This window comes from Mobula hypostoma, chromosome 19 (assembly GCF_963921235.1).
Source record: "Mobula hypostoma chromosome 19, sMobHyp1.1, whole genome shotgun sequence".
In the NCBI taxonomy this organism is placed as follows: Eukaryota; Metazoa; Chordata; class Chondrichthyes; order Myliobatiformes; family Myliobatidae; genus Mobula; species Mobula hypostoma.
Genome location: NC_086115.1, coordinates 48,190,088 through 48,213,185, shown reverse-complemented (window position 1 = coordinate 48,213,185; position 23,098 = coordinate 48,190,088). Strand labels below are relative to the sequence as shown.

Sequence of the window (23,098 nt, the reverse complement as noted above, 5' to 3'; positions counted from 1 at the left end):
CACCTCCCCAATGCCCTTCCAGTTTCCCTTTCTCCCATGGTCCACTCTCCTCTGCTACTAGATTCCTTCTTCTCCAGACCTTTAACTTTTACACCTATCACCTCCCAGCTTCTTACTTCATCCCCCACTCCTCCCCTGTCCATCTGGCTTCACCTATCATTTTCTATCTGGATCTCCTTCCCGTTGCCCCACCTTCTTATTTTGGCATCTTCTCCCTTCCTCTGTGGTCCCGATGAAGAGTCTTGGCTCGAATCGTCAACTGTTTATTCATTTCCATAGATGCTGCCTGGCCTGCTAAATTCCTCCAGCATTTTCTATGTGTTGTTGCTCTGGATTTCCACTGTCAGCTGAATCCCTTGTGGTTATGCTCTCTTAAAAATTCCCTGATACCCTAAGTGAACTGAAGTCATGTCCATCAAAATCATCTCCAACAACTTCCCTACCACTGATGTAAGGCTCAATGGCCTGCACATTCCATTCTGATCTCTTCTGCCCTTTTTCGGCAATGGAACAACATTCCCCCGTAACTAGCAAAGATGGAAAAGATCTCCATCAGATCTCCAGCAGTCTCCACTCTTTCTTACCTTTGCATTCAGTGTTAGATGCTGTCAGACCCTAGGGATGTCATCCACCCTACCCCACGCCAATTCCTCTTTCCTAATATAGACGTGCCCCAGAACATCGGTGCACTCCTTCCTTACTTAACCAGCCTCCATATCCTTCTCCCTGGTGAATACTAATGTAAAGTAGTCATTTAGGTTCTTGATCATATTCCCCCCATCCACGCTTAAATTACCTCTTTGGTCCTTGAGGGATAACTACATTCCATTTTGAGATTGGAAATTTAATTTAAATGGAGACAATACTTCACTATAATAATCAATGGTGAAGTATTGTCTCCATTTAATATCCACAATTATAAATGTAATGGTATAAAAAACAAATTAGAATGTCGGCTGAAACCACAAATGATTCTCTGACTGCAGGAGAACATTATTATTATTTTTTCAATATCATTGAATTACAATCTGTACTTTCTTTCTAGGCTTACCTCTGTGCAGTACCATACTGGGGTATTATTGTCATATTTTTCATCGTCGATATAAGTTGGAAAACATCGCTTTGGTAATTGATGGTATTTTACCGTATCAGATGTGACTAGTGTAATATACTGTTTCCTTTGCACACAGGAGTCTTTTATTTGTACTTTCTCAGTTCTTGCACCAAAATCAATTTCAGCATTGGTTGTTCTGTAAGCTGTGGAATCTTGGGTTCTCTGGGCAGTGGTTGCAAAAGGCTTTTCTGAATAACTCAATTTAGACATGTACTTTGTAGAACCTGAATAACACTGATTCAGTCCGTCGCTGTAGCCAAGTTTGTCATTTACATTCTGGTTGTTCAGGCTTGCTGTGCATGTAATGTAATCACTAGACAGCTCTGGCATTGATACACTTTGTAAAGCTGGTGAAGCAGCTCTTTTCTTGAAGTCCTCTGTGACCCTTTTTTGTGCCTTTTGAGCCTGCAGTGAAATGTTTTCCAAACTAATGTTTGCCATAAAAGGCCTGGATGGCAAAATCTTCACCGGAGACATCACAAAATCCCAGTAGCTGCTCTGATATTCTTCACTTATGTAAGATGTAGGCACACATTCACTAGACAGCTCCATTGTTCTGAATCCATGAAATAAACATCAGTCATTTTAGAATATCACAGGTTCATTGCAGTATTTCATATTCTGCTTTTTTGATGATCTGATCAGGAAGTAAAATTCTTTCAGTTAGAGAGTCAGCTTCAGCGTTCAATCCAGATACAAGACAGAAGCATCTGCAGAACCTAAGTATGAAGAACACATTGTATTCCATTATTGATAAATGCCAACTTTGTTAATGTGATCAAATGCAACAAAAACAGATCATTCCTTAGGGTCATTCCCTGATAAATCACCATGTTATAACTCTAACAAATACACATACCTTCATTTCCAATGCAGGATGTGGCTTTTATCTGCTGAACGAGAGAACAGTTGATGCAGATAAATGTTTTATAACGTGAAGAAGCTTTGTAACCCAATCTGCTCACTTGCTTCGGGATTGATTACGCTATGAAGGCTTTATAGCTTTGCTCTGTCTGCATATGCATTATGCAAGTTGACCCAATAAAGTATATAAATTGTTTTCCGGCTTTGACTACACTTAAAACTTGTTTATTCATCATACGTTTGTAACCATCAGAAAATTTTCAAGTCATGCGTGAAATAGCCAAGCAAGTCTTCCCTCAAAATGAACAAAAGACAGCTCTGTTAGAATTCAAGGCAGAGATCACACGGGTTCCATTCAGAATGAAACTGTTATCTTTTTAGATTGAATTACTTCTTTATTTTATTTGGTGTTGCTATTTTCAATCCAGGCAAGCTATATATTCTACAGTTGTTTTGCAAAATCATATGAAGTTTGATATAAATATCTTATTTATTTTATAAATAGATTTGCTTTTAAATTCATTGGTAATTCCTTAACAACCAATATTGCTATGTGCAGTTTATTAATTTGCTTCAGGGGTTTGTTTCTGATTTAGCAAGACTAAATTCTTCTGAACACTACATGAGTGCAGTGGAGATTGGCAATGGTGTTGCTGGGACTCAGGGGACTGAGTCAAGGAGAGAAGTTAAGCAGGTTTGACTTTATTCATTGGACTGTGGGAAACTGAAGTGACAGAGGTGTATATAATCATGATGGGTATAGCCAAGGAGAATGCATATCCATATGCCAACCATATACAAATGCATACAGTCTTTATCCCAGAGTGGAACTCAGAAACCTAGGTTTAGGGTGAGAGGGGAGAGATTTAATAGAAACCCAAGAGGCAACATATTGCACCATATTCTGGTGGTGAGCATATGATATAAACTGTCAGAGGAAATGATTAAGGCAGGTACATTAACAACATTTCAGAAGCACTTGGATAGGAACATGGATAGGAAAGGTTTAGGGTAAGGAGTTTCCAATCTTTTTTTATGCCATGGAGGCTTACCATTAACCAAGGAGTCCATGGACCCCTGGTTTCGGGGAATATGGGTCAAATGCTGGAAAATGGGAGGAGCTTAGACAAGAATCTTGGTCAGCTTACACCATTTGGACCAAAAGGCCTGCTTGCACACTGTATGACTCTATGAAACTATAGTCAACCAGATAACAAAATGTCTTCAGTCCATAATGGTCTAGGTTTTGTTCTAAGCAAGAAACACTTTTAAAATAAAAGCAGGTCAGATTGGAGAGTTAATACTTCAGATCTGCAACTTTTTGATGTTCATCTCACTGACAGTTCCTCAGGGACATTTGAAGACTTGTCAGTTGATATAACATCCTGCTTGCTTTGGTTCAAGGCCTTCTACCAGCATGAACAAAACAAGCATTAGAAAATGCTGAGGATGGAAGAAATCTCACCAAAACACAGAATTGTAAACCACAAAGTGAGAAACATAACTACATGTAACCTCTGACTTTTGCCATTTAATCTGATATCGCTATGGCTGATAAAGTCAGCAATGATGTCGTGCAGAGGCTATATAAGGCATGGGTGAGGCCTCACTTGGAGTATTGTGAGCAGTTTTGGGCTCCTTATCTAAGAAAGGATGTGCTGACATTGGAGAAGGCTCAAAGGAGGTTCACGAAAATTATACCGTGAATGAAAGACTTATCATATGAGGAGCGTTTGATGGCTCAGAGCCTATACTCACTAGAATTTAGAATAAAGGCAAATCTCATTGAAATCTATCGAATGTTGAAAGGCTTAGATAGAATGAATGTGGAGAGCATGTTTCCTATAGTGGGGGAGTCTAGGCCCAGAGGGCATAACCTCAGAACAGAGGGACGTCCACATATAATGGAGATGAAGAAGAATTTCTTTAGCCAGAGTGTGGAGAATCTGTAGATTTTTTTTGCCACAGGCAGCTGTGGAGGCCAGATCATTGAGTGTATTTAAAACAGAGGTTGATAGGCTCTTGATAAGTCAGGACATGAAAGATTATGGGGAGAAGGTAAGAGAATGGAGTTGAAGGGAAAATAGATCAGCCATGATCAAATAGCAGAAAAGACTCAATGGGCCAAATGGCCTTATTTTGCTCCAAAGTCTTACGGTGTTGTGGGCTCCTGTTCTCCTTATCCTTTTGGTAGCAGATTGCATGAGTTTGGCTTATGCAGTTGGAAAGACCTAATCAAGTAACAGCAGTGAGGAGATAAACACTGCAGCTTCTGTGTGTTGGTGATGTAGGGGAAGAATATTTAATATAGTTCAGGGGTGCAAATCAAGTGGGCCGTTTTGACTTGGAAGGTCTTGGGCTTGCTGAGAATTGCTGCCAAGGTGCTCATCCAGATGAGTGGAAAGTACTCCAACACACTCCTGACATTTGCTTTGTAAATGGTGGAACGCACTGTGTGTCAGGAGGGCAGTTAATCACCACATGATACCAGCCTTAAACCAGCTTTCACCTGACATCTTTAGCTGATCCAGTCACTTGGGTGTTTTGCTTATTTTGCTTTTCTCTTTCTTTTGGGTTTGCCCTGCGCTTTGTAAAAAAAACATTAACTTTATTGGCTGGATGCCAACTCTAACTGTACTGAAGCTCTTTGACTAGAGGTACAGCTGGCTCGGAAGAGCAGATATTCAATATTATCATTTAAATATCGTCTGTTCCTATCACCTCTGCTGTACCCATTGCTTTTAGCCATTTCTTTTATCATATTGATCAAATTGAATATGCTAACTCTTGCATCAGCGCTGTTGGGGGGTGGGTGGGGGGGGGTGTGTGGTTCAAGAGGAAGCTGAGATAGATAATCTTTTGGCACTTCAAGCTGAAGTAGTTTATATTTGTCATTATCACTTACATGTCAGTCCACATCATCATCAAGGATAGATATGTTCTTGGGGTCTTTATTTCCAATTCCAATCAGTAGTTTAATTGTCCACTACTATTTATAACTAGACATGGTAAGACTGCAGAGCTTTTGATTTTATTGATTGGAATACAGTCTTATAAGGTTAACACCTCATGCTTGTTATAATGCTTGGTGCTATTCTCAGTATTCTGCACCTCTCTGTCACGATGTATGCTAGCAATTTCAAAACCCAAGTGCGGAGGAAAGGCAGACTCTGATGTGGAGACGGCGGTGAGAGTTTATTCATCATAACCCCACAAGAACATCAGTGGCTCGGCTGAGCAACTTCACAAGAAGTAACATTCTCAAAACTAGGACCCCGCAAGTATCACGAATCAAGTGTCCACTTAATTATTACAAGTAACATGAAATCCCCTAGCCTATCAAAATAAACTTAACAACCTTAAATAGAAAGCACCAGGAGGCCACATTACAAAAAGCAAGTCGCTGGAGAAAAATACAAGGAACTCTAAACAATTAGTGACTCCCATTAAACAACAATTACCCAATTCAGGGGCTTTAAAAGCCTCAGAGCCCAATGTTCCCAGGCACCCCACACAGACCTGAAAGCTCATTACATTCTCATTGATCTCCTGGCCTGGGAATAATGTGAGAAAGATGGTATGTTGGACCACGTTTCTGGTGGTATACTGTACGTTTTCAGCAAGTGATCCACAGCCACTCATAGATGCTCAGTTTTCAGCTGTCAGCTCTGTACTGAATCTATCTAATTTAGCCTGAGTGTGGTGCTACAAAACATGATTAAGGGGTTCTCACTGCAGAAGCTGGGACTATGTGCTGGTCACTCCCAACAACCTCATCATGGAGAGATGCATCTTCTACAAGTATGTTAGTGGGGATGAGGTCAAATCGGCTAATCCCTTCGGTTAATTCATTCATCACCAACTGCAGACAGTCAGGCAACTATGCTCTTCAACACTTGACTGGGGTTCTTGCTACTGAGCCACTGTTGCTTATTGGCATTCAATCTCCCAGCCAGAATGCATTCCAAGCCCTTGTGTATCAATAAATCTTCCAAGTGCTGTTCGATATGGAGGGGTACTAATTTATCAGGAGAGGCGGTAATCAGGAGGTTCTTCTACGCAACCTAACGCTGAGAAACTTTAAGCAACACACACAAAATGCTGGTAGAACACAGCAGGCCAGACAGCATCTATAGGAAGAGATACAGTCGACATTTTGGGCTGAGACCCTTCGTCAGGACTAACTGAAAGAAGAGATAATAAGAGATTTGAAAGAGGGAGAGGGAGGGGGAGGGGGAGATCCGAAATGATAGGAGAAGACAGGAGGGGGAGTGATGAAGCTAAGAGCTGGGAAGCTGATTGGCTAAAGGGAAACAAAGCTGGAGACACAGGGGAAAGAAAGGGGAAGGGTAGCACCAGAGGATGATGGAGAGCAGGCAAGGAGTGATTGTGAGAGGGGAAGAGAGAGAAAAAAAGGGGGGAATAATAAATGAATAAGTAAATAAAATAGGGGATGGGGTAAGAAGGGGAGGAGGGGCATGAACGGAAGTTGGAGAAATCAATATTCATGCCATCAGGTTGGAGGCTACCCAGATGGAATATAAGGTGTTGTTCCTCCAACCTGAGTGTGGCTTCATCTCAACAGTAGAGGAGGCCATGGATTGACATATCAGAATGGGAATGGGACGTGGAATTAAAATATGTGACCACTGGGAGATCATGCTTCCTCTGGTGGACCAAGCGTAGGTGTTCAGTGAAATGGTCTCCCAGTCACAGAGACTTCATGGGGTTTAGAGTCAATGTGGAGGACTCATCCCTCCTGCATGTACACTCAGTGACCACTTTATTAGGGACTTCCTGTACCTGATAGAATGGCCATAGAGTCTATGTCAGTGATCTTCTGCAGCTGTGGCCTATGCACTTCAAGTTTTGAAATGTTGTGCATTCAAAACAGCCCTTCTGCACACTACTTTGGTAATGTGTAGTTACGTGAGTTAACGTGCCTTCTTGTCAGCTTGAACCAGTCTAGCCATTCTCCTCTGACCTCTCTCATTGACAAGGTGCTTTTGCCCTTAGAACCATAGAAGATGTTTTTGTCTTTCGCACCTTTCTCATTAACTCTCAAGACTGCTGTGTGAGAAAATTCCATGAGATCATCTGAGATACTCAGACCACCCTGTCTGGCACCAACAATCATTCCACAGTCGAAATCATAGAACCATAGAACATTACAGCACAGAAACAGGCCTTTTGGCCTTTTTTGGCTGTGCCGAACCATTTTCCTGCCTAGTCCCACTGACCTGCACCTGGACCATATCCCTCCATACACCTCTCATCCATGTACCTATCCAATTTTTTCTTAAATGTTAAAAGTGAGCCCACATTTATCACTTCATCTGGCAGCTCATTCCACACTCCCACCACTCTCTGTGTGAAGAAGCCCTCCAATGTTCCCTTTAAACTTTTCCCCCCTCACCCTTAACTCATGTCCTCTTTTTTTTTCTCCCCTTGCCTCAGTGGAAAAAGCCTGCTTGCATTCACCTTATCTATACCTATTCACTTAGATCACATTTTTTCCTCATTCTTATATTTGGTCTGCACAATAACTGAACACCTTGACCATGTCTGTATACTTTTATGCATTAGGTTGATGCCACATGATTGGCTGATTAGATATTTGTACATAAAAATATGGCCACTGAGTATACATCACCAAGCTGTATTATATTAGGTGTTGCTGCCCTGGGAAAAAGTTGCATGCCTGTCTTCTCCATCGATGCTGAGAATATTCATAACACTGGATAACAATTTTTTTTGTAAGTGTTGCTTCCTTGGAGCTTTGCTGTGATTATGATAGACTGCTTGAAGCTGAACACAAATATAATTTCAGATCACTTGTATCACAAAGGGCTTCGGGGAAACAAGAAATGAACTTTTATTGAATATAATGTGTTTAATTGCATAATACTGCTGACAGTTTGTAGTAGTTCAACTAAGCTAAAATGTTTAATTGATGATTTTCATTTGTGTTCAGTATCTGAGGCTTTTCACGCAAGTGTCCAACAATAATCAGCCAGCATTGATGGATTCCAATTGCCCCGATACTGTTTGTCTATAACCACAATATCCTGGTGAAACCTTTCAAAAAGCTTGTCACTGACAGCACCAAGACTTGCAGGAAAATGCAGAAAATAAATCTTTAGTGACATGCTGCACTTCATGGCTTTGTATGCCTGAAGCATGTAGTTTGGTGCTCTATAGTTGCCAAGAATGTTTTCAACAATATTCTTGTATGCCTTCCATTCCATTTTCTCCTGTCCTACTAATTCTTTGAATTGCCTGTCATTAATGACCTGTTCATGAACCTACAAAACTACTTTCCTTAATCTTGGCATGGGTTATTCTAACTTGAATTATGAATTGAAATAACAGATATAGGCAACTTTTTTTTTAAAAAGTGATGCATGATAGGGAAGATTCATGGTGATTTTCATGATTAGCAACCCAAAATCCATAAGATAAACCCAAAAGTATTCAGGGAGCAATCCAGTGTAATCAGTTGAATTACCTAATTCCCCAGGGATCCCACAACCCCACTCTCACTCTATCTCATTTATGCCCCATTCACATAAAACAGTCACCTTAATTCTTTATGGATATTAATATTGATCCATAATGACTAGCACAGTATTAAACACATTTGCCTCTAAAAGCACTAACTTTATCTAGCCATTTTTAGTCAGGAATATGGTTCAATGTCATAAGCTCAGTTATCTTAATATCTTGCTTATTAACAAAAACTACAAAATTGCCCACCCCACCTCAGTTTGGAGCTCAGTCAACCATTTCCAGACTTCCTTGTTTACTGCAGAGCTGCAGATGTCAGGTGTTCCAATTAAGTTTATGTTGTTGCTACTGTGTGAGGTAGTCTTCACGTTATTATTGCAGCCAAATTCATGCCATTTATTTTATCAAAGTTTTTATTTAGAAGTTGTCAAAAATTGAATGATAATCTAATCACAAACCACGTCTATTATCAGTTTGTGGGAATTGTATTTGTAAATAGCCAGTCTATAATCTCCATACTCCCCCACCCCCCGCTCCAAATTCAAAACTTCTAAAACACCTAACCATTATATATAATGGCACAATGAAGGAACTCAGAATTGACATGTACGTTGCAAATGAAAGAGGCTGCTGTTGAAACACTAGCATGCAATCTCATGGCCACTTTATTAGGTACACCTGTATGCCTGCTCATTAATACAAATATCTAATCAGCTAATCGTGTGGCAGCATTCAATGCATAAAAGCATGCCAACATGGTCAAGAGGTTCAAATATAGTTAAGACCAAACATGAGAATGGGGATAAAATGTGATCTAAGTGACTTTGACCATGGAATAATTGTTGGTGCCAGATGGGTGGTTCGAGTATCTCATAAATGGCTGACCTCCGGGTATTTTAACAGACAACAGTCTCTAAAGGTTACAGAGAATGGTGCAAGAAACAAAGAAAAACATCCAGTGAGGGGCAGTTCTGTGGGTGAAAATGCCTTGTTAATGAGAGAGGTCAGAAGACAATGGCCAGACTGGTTCAAGCTGACAGGAAGGTGCCAGTAACTCAAATAAGCATGTGTTACAATAGTGGTGTGCTACTGAACATTTCTAAATGCATAACATATCAAACCTTGAAGTGGATGATTACAGCAGTAGCAGACCACGAATATACATTCAGTAGCTACCTAATTAAGTTCAGGACGTACCTAATAACATGGCCACCATGTAAACCTTGTTGTTATTTAACTTTAATCTTCAAAATATGCAACATGTTGAAACTTAACAGATTAAAAATGTATTCCAATTTCTGGCAGTGATTTCATGGCCACGATTGTGATATTTTAATATTATACAAACTGTTATCAAGTTAATCTGCTACACCAATTTTCATTTATTGAGCAGAATCCCAAAAGTTCACAAGGGCTAAATTCCAGAATGTCTGCCCCTGACTCTCACATTGCATGAAGGATGACATTTCATGAACAAAAATATAAAGGAAAATCTGGAATATCCTCACAGCCGGTGGACAACAAAATCTAGGGAAGATGGTCATTCCAGGAAATTCCCAAGTGCACTACCCTCAATTCAAAGCAACTTGATGCTGCCCCCAAGTGGCCGGTTTGGTTTGAGAAATTAAAGAAAATAAAACCTTATTGTCTTTAGGATCCTATGAAACAATTATTGTTGTCAGAGAGGCATATTTGATCTGAAGAGTTAATATTTTTCCAACTACTTGTCGGGTTCAAATGAAGAACCAATGCGTGGGTCTCCATGAATACAGAATCTATCTCCTTTTCTTCAAAGGAAAGTCAAATTTCTCAGGAAGGAGACACAAAAGACAGCAGGTGCTGGAATCTGTAGCAGCAACCTGCTGGGAGGAACGCAGTATGTCGAGCACATCTGAGAAGGAGAAAGGAATTGTTGGTGTTTCAGCTGGAAATCATGATGCAGGATTTCGACCCAAAACATCAACAATTCCTTTTCCGACTCAGATGCTGTTGGATCCACTGAGTTCCTCCAGTAAATTGTTTGGTGCTCAATTCTCTCAGGATGTCATTTTTCTTAGGGAATACACTTGCCTTTGCAACATAGCCTGTTATTCCAAATTGCAGCCAATTATGGGAGCTTGTAGCAGGCAGCTGCCTGCCCTTTGAAAGCTTGAGCTGATTATGCATGTCTGCTTTACAATTAAAAGACCTGGCTCTTCCTGCTGCCATGTGGCAGCCAGTGAAAGGAAACTTCCATCACTGTATTAGGGCAATCTGCCCTAGCTGGAACATAGTAGAGTGAAAGTAGGAAAAAATCTGTCCTACCAGAATTTTTTCTAATACACACTTCTATTAAAATTGCACTATGGGGAAGTAATGAAAGCTATAGTGAGCTTTACTCAAACTCCCAGTTGGACCAATGAAGTATAAGTTCTCATAGCTTGCACAATATTCTATCAAGACACAGTGTGATCTTGTCTGACCTGTAGTGCCCAGCTTTCTCTGAACCACAAGCTCAGGATTCTTTCTTTCTGAAGTAAGGTGTTCAATCCTATTTCCAGGACAAATCCCCCCCCCCCCCCGCCAAATTCCTTCTGTTATCCTCCAATCAAATGTCCATTTCGGCCATCTTCACTCCATTGCAGCTAGCAAAGTATCAGCTTTATTTTCCACTTAATGACAATTACATAGCTTCCTAGCTATTGGTACTGAGCTGTTCATGTATTGAGAACATTAAATTGATTGCCCCTTATCATTCATACAAGGACGCTCTTTCCACATGTTTCTGAAAACTAGGCCTCGTCATTGAAGTATTTCTATGTCTTAACTTTTTTTTTGTGTGCCATACTCTGCCAGAGCCTCGGCGACCACTTTTCAAGTGGTTGTCTTGGAGGAAAGATTCTGTGAGTGGTCCCCCACGTCCTTCTCACAGCGCAGTTTTTTTTTTATGAGGCCGAGTTGCAAACTCCACACTCAACCCGGCACGGATGCAAAGTGTGCCCGGGAGCAGCCCGACTGGGTTCGAACACAGGAACCTTCGCTCCAGAGTCCAGCGCTGATGTCACTGCGCCACCAGCTGGCCCATGTCTTAACTATGGGTTCTAATTATGTTTTATTGCCATTGTAATAACAAGTTCTTCAGCTTGCCATTGAGACCTAGATGCAATAAGAAATGTCTTAGAGTTGGCCTGTTGTTTATTTTTCATTTCACCATAACTATATAGAACTGTCTTATTGACTCCAATTTATTATGCCCTGCAACCTTGTGTCTTAAAGTGAGTTTGGTTCCCAATGTATTACTGTCACTTAGTGAAGCTGAAAAAATGCTACATGAGGTATTGTCCCTTATCACATACCAGTCTGCTCCCAGCCTGCAGTTATGTTTATTTCTCAAAACATTTCCCGACTGAAAATCCTGTGATCAATCCTGGAGATTCACAGCTTCAATTAATTCATTATCAAACTCCTTTTCTTATACTTTTTTACACTTTTAGGGAACTTCAGAGATTATTGGCTACTCTTGCAGCAACTTCAATAATCGACAAATGTACAGAGAGTTCTATTGTCTAATCTATGATGGTTGTCCTAATCCTCTGACTACCAAACTGTTCAATAAGATCATTTGTTCTTGGCCTCATTTCCACTTTTGTGCCCATTATCCTGTAGTCCAAAAATCTATGCATCTTAGCCTTGATACATTCAAGAACTCAACCTTCTCAGATCTTCAGGGTAGAAATTCCAAATACTTAAAATTCTCTGAGAGAAGAAATTCATCCTTATTTCCTTGTAAGATGAACTATCTACTCAGTATTAACCCTGGGAGGGCTCCCCTGAATCTTTTATTTTTTCAGTAGGATCGACACTCATTCTTCTAAACATCAATGTATTTCAGCCGGGAATCAATCTTTTTACAACACAAAAGGAGACCATTCATCTTATCAAATCTATGCAGGCTTCCTATCCCTCCCATTCCTTCTTTCTTTTCCCCACTGAAGTCTTGCATTTTTTCTCTCTCTCAAATACTAATCAACTTCCCTTTGATTTATTTGCAAATTATCTGAGCTAAAGGTCATTTACAGCTGATTAACCTGCCAGGACATCCTGAGATAAGGAAATAACTGGAGCAAGCAGGGAAGCTCACATAGTCTCGGGGAGAAACTGTAAACTCTACACATTTCACCCAAGGTCTACACCATTCATCCATAATGCTGAAGCAGCTGCAACAGTGAGTCCCAAGATGGACAACAATGCTGGGAATCCTGTTGTTCAGCAACTGCAGTCTCTCTTGCCTCTCTAAATCCTGACGAGGGTCTCGACCCAAAATGTTGACTGTCCACTTCCCTCTGTAGATGATGCCTGACCCATTGAGTTCCTCCAATATTTTGTATGTAAATGTGCTTTGAACTGCCTCAAATGAAAACATATCCTTGCACAAGTAAGGAGAACAAAGCTCTTTGATGTATTCCAGGTGTAGTCTCAGCAATGCCTTGCCTACTTTTAGCTGGACTTTTGTACATCAACCACCTTGCAATAAAGACTAAAAATTCCAAGTGACCCACACAGGAAAAGCAAACGAATATAATAATATAAGAAGTAGTAGCGGGACTAGGCCATCTGCCCTGTGATCTTGCTGATATGACTGTGAACTAAGCTCCATCTACCTGCTTTTTTCCCCCCATAACCCTTAATTCCCCTGCTATACCAATATATATCTGTGTCTTAAATATATTTAATGAGATAGCCTTTACTGCTTCCCCGGGCAGAGAACTCTATCGATTTGCTACTCGCTGGGAAAAGAAGTTTCGCCTCATCCCTGTCCTAAATCTATTCCTCCAAGTCTTGAGGCGATGTCCCATAGTTCTAGTTTCATTTACCAATAACAACTTTTCTGCCTCTATATTGTCTGTTCCTTTCATAATTTTATATTTCTATAAGCTTCCCTTCATTTTTCTGGATTACAGTGAGTATAGTCCCAGCTGACTCAATCTCTCCTCATAAGTTAACATCCTCATCTCCAGAATCAACCTGCTGAACCTCCTCTGTAACATCTACAAAGACAGTATGTATTTCTTCAAGTAAAGGAAACCAGAACTGCATGCAGTTCTCCAGGTGCAGCATCACTGCAGTTGCAGTATAACCTCCCTGCTCTTATATTCAAAGCTTTTAGCAAAGAATGGCAACATTCCATTTGCCTTCTTGATAACCTGCTGCACTTGCAAATAACGTTTTGTGATTCCCAAATCCCCCTGCACAACAGCATGCTGCAATCTTTCACCATTTAAATAATATCCGATCTTCTATTTTTTTTCTTCCTAAGTGGATGACCTCGCATTTACCAACATTGCAATCCATCTGCCAGACACTTGCCCACCTGTTCCTGACTGTCCAGTACACTCGTTATATCCTCAAAGAACTCCAGTAAGTTTGTCAAATAAGACCTGCCGTTCTTGAATCCATGCTGATGGAACCACTTCTATGTTGGTTTACTTGGATTTTCAGAAGGTCTTTGGCAAGGTGGCACACATGAGGCTGCTTAACAAGATAAGAGTCCATGGTGTTATACGAAGGGAGTCCTCATGCAGGATTCCCTGAAGTTTAACTTGCAGGTTGATAAAGAAGATAAATGCAATGTGAGCATTCATTTTGAGAGGACTTGAATATAAAAGCAAAGATATGAAGCTGAGGCTTTATAAAGGATTGGTCAGACTATATTTGAAGAATTGTGAGCAGTTTTGGGCCCCTTACCTAAGAAAAGATGTGGTGGCATTGGAGAGGGTCTAGAGGAGGTTCACGAGAATTATTCTAGGAATGAAAGGGTTAATATATGAGGAGTGTTTGATGGACTGGGCCTGTACTTGCTGGAGCTTAGAATGAGTGGGGGGGATCTCATTGAAAACTGTCGAATATTGAAAGCCCTAGATACAGTTGATGTGGAGAGGATGTTTTCTATAGTGGGTGTGTCTAGAACTAGAGAGCACAGCCTCAGAATAGAAGGACATCCATTTAGAACAGAGAGGAGGAGGAATTTCTTCAGCCAGAGGGTAGTGAATTGGAGGAATTCATTACCACAGACAGCTGTGGCGGGCAAGCATATTTAAAAGAGAGGTTGATAGGTTTTTGATTAATCAGGGCATCAAAGGTTACAAGGAGAAAGCAAGAAAATGGGTTTGAGAGGGATAATAAATCAGCCGCGAAGAAATGGTGGAGCAGACTTGAGGAAGTGAATGACCTAATTCTGCTCCTATGTCTTGCGGTCTTAAGGGTAGCTTCTAGCATTTTCCAACTAACTGGCCTTTAGTTACCTGCCCTTTGTCTACATCCATTTTTTAAAATAATACATGATATTCACTGTCTTCCAATCTGCTAGGATCTGCCCAAAGTCCCGTGAGTGTTGTTAAATTATCACAGACAGTCTACTATAACTTCTGCCATTTTTTCAGTTCACTGAGATGCAATCGATCAGCACCAAGGGGACTTGTCTACCTTTAGGCCCAGGAGTTTGCTAATTCAGATAAAGTACCATTAAATTCATTGAGCTTTTTGAATCTAGCGATCTCTGTGTCCATTGCATTTGACTTTTCTGTACATCACTCTGACTTTTTCTAACTTTTGTTTTGGTTTTTTCATTGCTTCCCTGCCTGGATTCCCAACCAACTGACATATTCCTTGCTCAATGGCACTAGCAAGCAATCGCCCTAGGACATTGATCCCAGTCCTGCCCGGGAACAGACTATCACTTTGTACTTGTTCACCTCCCCCCAGAACAGGTTCCAGTGCCTTAAGGAACTGCAACCCTCCCTCCTGAACCACTGCTGAAGCCATATATTCATCTTAACTATTCTGCTATTCCTGCTCTGACTAGCCCATGGCATCAGTAGCAATCTGGAAATCATTTCTTTTGAGGTCCTCCTTTTTAATATCTCTCCTAGCTCCCTAAATCTGGCTTGGAGGGCCTCTTTCATTTTCTTCCTATATTGTTGGTACCTGTACGCACCATAACAACTGACTGTTCACCCTCCCCTTCCCGAATGCCCAGCAGCCATTATGAGACATCACTACTAACCCTTGCATCTGGGAGACGACACATCAACCGTGAATCCCATTTTGTGGCCACAAAAGCTCCTTTCTGTTCCTCTTGCCACGGAATCCCCTATAGCAATAGCTCTGACACTCTTTTCCCTGCCCTCCAGTGCAGCAGAGCCACTCATGATCTTGGCTGCTGCCACCTTCCCCTGATGAGCCATCTCCCCCAACAGTATCCAAAGATATTTATCTGTTTTGGAGGGAGATGTACTACCTGCACTACCTTCCTGCTACTGCACTCCCTTTTGATCACCTATTCCCTTTCTTTCCCTAGGCCCTTAAACTTGAGCGTGACTAACTCAGTGAATGTGTTATCCATAACATTCTCAGAAAATGGATGCTCCACATGAATCCATGCTCAGTTCCAGGGCAATGAAGCAGTTTGTCAGAAGCTGCAGCTATAAAGGCTTCTCGGTGTTTAAGTACACACTGTGGCCACATACACCGATACACCTGCTCATTAAAGCAACTATCCAATCACTCAAACACGTGGCAGCAACTCAATGCATTCAGACATTGTCAAGAGAGTCACTTGTTGTTCAGACCAAACATCAGAATGGGGAAGAAATGTGATCTGAGTGACATTGACCATGGAATGGTTGTTGGTGCCAGGTGGTGTGGTTTGAGTATCTCAGAAACTGCTCATCTCCTGGGATTTTCATGCACAACAGTTTCTAGAGCAGGAGTTCCCAGTCTGGAGTCCATGGACTCCTTGCTTACTGGTATTAGTCCATAGCGTAAACTACTACTATTACTACGTCGACTCAGGCCTAGGGGGCCGGTGTCCGGCATTAAAATGGTTGGAAACCCCTGCTCTGGAGTCTACAGAGAATGGTGTGAAAAACAAAAAAAAAATTCAGTGAGCAGCAGTTCTGTGGGCAAAAATGCCGTGATAATGAGAGGGGTCAGTGGAGAAGGACCAGACTGGTTCAAGCTGACAAGAAGGCAACTGTAACTCAAATATCCACACATTACAATAGTTGTGTGCAGAAGAGCATCTCTGAGTGTACATGTCAAACCTTGAAGTGGATGGACTACAGCAGCAGAAGACCATGAGCATACACTTAGTGGCCACTTTAGTAAGTACAGGAGATACCTAATTAAGTGACCGCTGAGTATTTATCTACATATTACTGTATTACAGGGTTGATGTTGAGGATGTGCTAGGAATCCTTTTTATTTTGGGTCAAGTGTGTAGACCCTCATCCTTGTATCAACTGTAGAAGCTGGACCTTGATAGGCTTGTAGATATTGGAGTTCAGAACAAGGGCATGAGACTTGTATGAATGTATAAGATTTTGTGCCATCTTAATAGGATAGATGTTCGGAGGATGTTTCCTTTCACGGGAGGGATTGTTGTGGAAAAATAAGGGTCTTCCACGTTAAGGGTGGTTTTACTTTTGATTTGTCTCATATGGAGCTCAGTTGTTCTGAATGTTGACACATGGGATTGAGATGCTTGGATCTGAGGCAGCAAAAATCAGCTGCTAGAGGAACTCAGTGGCTCAGGCAGCAAAGTGAGAGCTGACATTTTGAGTCAACAGCCTGCATCAGATGCTGACTGGTCCACTGATTTCCTCCAACTCATTGATTTTTCTTTTGGTTCCAAATGATGATCTGCAGAGATACCAATAATGAGAATGACACTAACTAAAAAAAGGCCTTTTGTTTTCATTATTCAGTGTTGTACTCATTGGTATGCAGAACAGACTTGGATAGCTAAATGGATTAACAGTTGCCTATTATATTTATAGTTAACATTAACTTAAACAACTACTTTGAAGGAATCCCCAGTGGCACCTTATCAGCATTAACTTGCAATGGTAAATTATTACAGCACAGATCTCCATCCAGCAAGGCATGTTCTCGGTTATGATTGCTGAGTTGTAATGCTAAAAATTCTTGATGGTGACAACAGCTAGTTAAACTCTGGAAGACAATATTCGTTCCTTGCTGGATGGTGATATGGATCAATGACAAAATGATGATAATTCTTTTGGAGGAACCAACACACCAGACACTTGCATAATGGAATGCTTGTGAGAATAAAATATATTTACTTGCATCTGTATTTCTAGAGCTAGTCTCTGATCAAGGACACAATAATGTTACATGATTATAAAATCCCTGCCTGCCATGTGCAGTTTTGTGCAATCTTGATCAGTTATCCTCTTACAATGATACAGTATTTCAGTAGTTTAAATGTGTGATGTTCACTACATCTGAAGGGAATATTAGCCATAGCCCAGGAATATTTTGTCACCTCCCTATATCAGTTGAGACTCCTGGCACATCCTCAGACTCTGTTGGCAGCTGACGCAAATGATGCATTTCACTGTTTGTTATGATGTTTCGATGCATGTGTGACAAATAGAGCTAATCTTTAATCTTTCATTCTCCCTATATTCAGAAATCCACCAATCTCTGTTTCAAACGTAATTATTTATCAAGACTCCGCAGCCTTTCTGAATAGAGAATTTCAAAGATTCACCCACCAGGAATAATGAAGGCAATTTTCCTCATTTCTGTTCTAAATAGCCCGTGATTTATCTAGACTCCTCGGCCAGGGAAAATATTCTCCTGATTTATCCTGTCATGCCCTCTAAGAATTTTAATTAGGCCATCTCTCCATCCTCTAAACAGTAAAAAATAGAGGCCTAACTTACTTATTGTGTCCTCATGTTGCAAACCTGTCTTCCTAGGGACCAGTTTTGTCACATTCTATTCATAGTAAGTTTATCTATTTTTGGGAGGGCCCATCAAAACTGTTTACAATACTGCAGGTGCAGCCTCACTGGTGACTCACTTAGTTTGGTAAGAAAGCTTTGCTCTTGATCTGAAATTTCTCAAACAACTAAGGTTAGTATGCAATTTACCTATTTTTATTATGCAATATCAAGATATATATAAAATTAAAGTACAATTGAACTGTTATAAAGGATGTATTAAAAGGAAATCATCCTTGACTAATCAAATGGAGCCCCAGTTACACCAGTCCAGGAAGGAAGTTGGCAAAGTGGATTCCTTAAGATTGAAAGAGCCATGTGAACACCTTGAAGCATGATGTTGAATATTCTCCATTATTGAGGTATTATTAAACCTCATGAGTTGTAAAGAAATCTGGGTTCTGAAGGGGGACAAAGGAGCTACATGAACTTTAGAGAAAACAGCAATACTGGAAGATTGATGCCCTGCCTCATTCTAGTGAGGAAAAGGTAGAGTGAGTCCCTTTTCCTGGAAGATAGTACACCAGATACTTCATTAATGATGCAGGGAGAGTAAATAGGTGGAGCATGGATCAGCGTCAGACACCCGAAAAGAATATGAGGGTATAATGCTGAGTGTAGCAGGCAGCATGATATCTGAGGGCTGAGGAGTGTACGCAGTGGGCATGGATTGCCCTCACAATGTCACATATCTCTATGTTGATTGATTCAAAATCTGGTTTATTATCACCGGCATGTGACATGAAATTTGTTACCTTAGCAGCAGCAGTTCAATGCAATACATATTCTAGAAAATAATAATAAAAGTAAATAAATCTTATTCATTATACTTTATACAGTATACGTATATTGAATAGATTAAAAACTGTGCAAAAACAGAAATACTATATATTAAAATAAAGTGAAGCAGTGTCCAAGGGTTCAATGTCCATTTAGGAATCTGATAGCTGAGGGGAAGAAGCTGTTCCTGAATTCCTGAGCGTGTGCCTTCAGGCTTCTGTACCTCCTACCTGATAGAGAAAAGGGCATGTCCTGGGTGCTGGAGGTCCTTAATAATGGACGCTGCCTTTCTGAGACATCGCTCCCTGAAGATGTCCTGGGTACTTTGTAGGCTAGTACCCAAGATGGAGCTGACTAAATTTAAAACCCTCTGCAGCTTCTTTCAGTCCTGTGTAGTAGCCCCCCCCCCCCCAATACCAGACAGTGATGCAGCCTGTCAGAATGCTCTCCACTGTACATCTATAGAAGTTTTTGAGGGTATTTGTTGACAAACTCCAAATAAAGTGTAACAGCTGTCTTGCCTTCCTTATAACCTCATCGATATGTTGGGACCAGGCTAGATCCTCAGAGATCTTGACACCCAGGAACTTGAAACCGCTCACTCTCTCCACTTCTGATCCCTCTATGAGGATTGGTATGTGTTCCTTTGTCTTACATTGAGATTGGTATGTGTTCCATTGAGATTGCATCTGCCGTTGACCTATTGTGGCGATAGGCAAATTGCAACGGGTCCAGGTCCTTGCTGAGGCAGGAATTCAGTCTAGTCAGGACCAACCTCTCTAAGTATTTCATCACTGTAGATGTGAGTGCTACTGGGCGATAGTCATTAAGGCAGCTCATATTATTCTTCTTAGGCCCTGGTATAATGGTTGCCTTTTTGAAGCAAGTGGGAACTTCCGCCCGTAGCAGTGAGAGGTTGAAAATGTCCTTGAATATCCCCACCATGAATAACCTCACTCTACGGGGCTATTGGTCTTCAAAATGATCATTGGAGTACAAGGGAGGCATAACAGACTTCAGATCCTGGAAAATGCAAGAGGACCTCAGCAGGCCAAGCTGTACCTGCGGACACAAAAGGATAGTCAACTTTTTGGGTTAAGCTCTGCTTCACCACTTACACAGGGTCTCAAATCAAAATGTTGACTACCCTTTTGCTTCTACAGATGCTGCCTCAGCTTTTGAGTTTCTCCAGCAGATGGCTTTTAGGTCAAGGAAATCTGTGGGGATAGGTTCTTCTAACTTGAATACTTCTTGACCTCCTCACTTGAGGTACACAACTTTGCCAATGATCCCAATGGTGCTAGATCTCACTCCAAGTGCAATAGGATCATCACAGATCCAACCATTGTGAGAAATTTCACTATGTTGAAATGACACTGGAATACAAGGATCTCTGTGATGAAGTGGAGCAGATTGAGTATTCACTCCATAATTCTCTGCAACACTCAGTGTGAGTCCCTTTAAATGTGCTTCTACCAATTAAGCACTGCTTTGGAAATCAAGTGGTATGGCTTACTCAACGGAATTTTGTAACCCAGTTTCTACTAGCATTGCTCCAAAATAGTGATGCATGATGTATGTTATTTCCAACGTTGAAAAGTAGAAAAGCCTTCAACATCTTTGGATCCCTAACACGCTTCAGCTCCAGGACCAGCTGGACTGACTTTCTGATTTGGGAGAAGGAGATAAATAAGAAGGAATGAGGAATGCAAGTGGTAGATGTGGACAGTTGGTCCACTTGAGAAAATCCAGAAGATCACTGCAATTTTCCAATTTTCCATTTAGGGAGTGGCATCATCCCTTGTGGCCTAGTCATGCCGTGTTACAAAAAGCTCTGACATCAAGAAGCATTCAGGAAGTATGTTAAAAAATAAAACAGCATTATGAAATTAGTTTCCAGATCCAGTCCCAGTTAAAAACATGGTTAGGTTGCATTAAGAGGATCCTCAGAGTCAAATAACTTTTACTTATGTTCAAGGTTTAGCAATTAATGAATAGCACTTAAGTAGCAAACCCTTACCAAGTGGAACTATTATTGATTTTAGAAAAAGGTGAAAAGCATGAAATTGCTAATAAGTAAAGAGGAAGCGTAAAAATATAGACACAGGTTCAATTCCCGCCATTGCTGTAGGGAGTTTGTATGCTCCCCACCCCCCCCCCCATGATTGTGTGTGTTTCTTCCGAGTGTTCCTGATTCCTCCCACAGTCCAAAGGCATGCCGGTTGGTAGGTTAATTGATCATTGTAAATTGTCCATGATTAGGCTGAAATTAAATTGGGGGATTACTGGCCATGTAGCTCAAGGGGTCGGAGGGGCCTATTCTGCACTTTAACTCAATAAATAAGTAAATTGAAATTTATATAATTTAAAAGCAGAATTCGGCAATATTTAGATGTAACAGAAGCATTATGAGTTAAAAGAAAATTCTTCAGATTTTACCACAAGTATAAATCATTCTTTGTTTACCTCAACAAATGAAACATTTATCACTGTCTTTCCACTGGGAAGGTTTGCTTTGTCATATGTAAACCAGTCAAAATGGCATTCACGAAGATAGGATTTTTCCTAGGTTGTATTTTAGCTAGCTTCTGGAAACACACAGCAGCCTAATGCTGTCACTCACCTCATCTCCAAACAAAAAACCTGAACTGAAGATCAGTTCTCCATGGCAACAACAATACAATCAGGAACTTAGTTAAATAAGGTTGAAGAATACACCTTACAGTAATCATGCAATACAATAATATTCAAAAACTAAGACAAGAAAGATTTTATTGAGGCTCGATTTCATTTTCATTCTCCTCCTCAACACAGATCCATGCATGTAACTGATTTTGGTACACTTAAACATCAGTAATAGTGAGAACTTGCAGCTTTTTAAGGACATATTACAATAAGTTTTCAAGAAGTGTTTAAGAAAGATATTCTGTACTTATTAAGGTAATTACTTTTTCAGTAATTGTCTAATGTGTATTTACAACAGTGAATAGAATACTTCATAAAAGTCCTGGAATTCTTGTTTAATCTACAGTCTACCATAAAAAAAAACGGTTCGATGTGTTGATTCAATGTGTTTACTTAATGAACCATTTAAATGGAATGCAATATAGAAAAGGAGAAATATTCCAAGTGAAAATAATAAAGAAACTATTAAAAAGCTTACTAGTTTAGTGCATTAAGTACATTGACATGGATAACTGGATACATTCTTAATTCCTTAATGCTATGAAATAGCTTACCCATGTAAAGTCCCATTCCGTCGCTCTCCACGTTTAAGATTTGGCATGAAAATATCAACCTGCATGTAGAAAGGCACCAGCATTTTCCAAATTACTTCCAATAATTAGAAATAATTTAGGGATTTAATTTTTTTGGAAAACGCTAAATCCATATGTAACAAATACCTTCTTCTTACCAGAATTCAATCACATATGAAAAGCTTTTTAAAATGTTTGAAGTTAACAGGACCAAGTTCAATCAGTCATGCATTCATAATATTTAAGGTTCATTTAATGATTAACACTGAAAAGCTTGTATGCAGTGCAAAAATGTTTTAAGCTTTTTCTTGATACTATTTTAAAGGATAACTCAACAGAAATTAATTTTCTGAAGTTGAAGCATTCATTTTTATTATCATATGTGCCTAATTTTCCTAATTTTTGTCATTTTGTCAATGATAAGTAAAGTAATGATCATGAATTCATGACTTATTAAAGCCCTACTTTATCAATAATTGTCAGATGCACATTACAACAATGAATGGAATTCTTCAGAGGTCCTTGATTGCTTGGTTAATCTGCCATCTGTAATAAAAAACCTATTTTGATTCAGTGTATTTATTTCATGAATCATTTAAATGAAATGCAATAATGCAAAGGGAAATTAGTCATCAGTGTAATTCAATAAAATGAAAGAAAACTATCTATTATTCCCCTACACTTTCACTTTGTATGTTTTACCTTCTCATAATCATACCATTTTATTTACTTCAAAAACAACAGATGTTTACGTTTTCAAAATTTTACAAAATATATTGTACCATAGA

The 23,098-nt window shown here is 40.1% G+C and overlaps 1 protein-coding gene across 3 annotated transcripts in view; it reads right to left on the bottom strand.

Annotated features, from left to right (window-relative positions):
* Positions 1-22,488, bottom strand: part of c19h10orf90 (chromosome 19 C10orf90 homolog) — a 233,506-nt gene extending 211,018 nt beyond the window's left edge. For 2 of the 3 annotated variants that reach the window (XR_010020935.1, XM_063071199.1), the window contains exons 1-2: positions 22,293-22,488; positions 1,052-1,833 (exon numbers count right to left, since the gene is read on the bottom strand). Coding sequence is in view for 2 of the 3 variants with exons in the window: in XM_063071199.1 (XP_062927269.1) it covers positions 1,052-1,666 (615 nt within the window). In the remaining variant the exon portion in view is untranslated. Of the gene's footprint in view, positions 1-1,051; positions 1,834-1,973; positions 2,051-22,292 lie in introns of those variants that run through there. The other variant, XM_063071201.1, reaches the window with a different exon arrangement.
* Between the last annotated feature and the right edge of the window lie 610 nt (positions 22,489-23,098).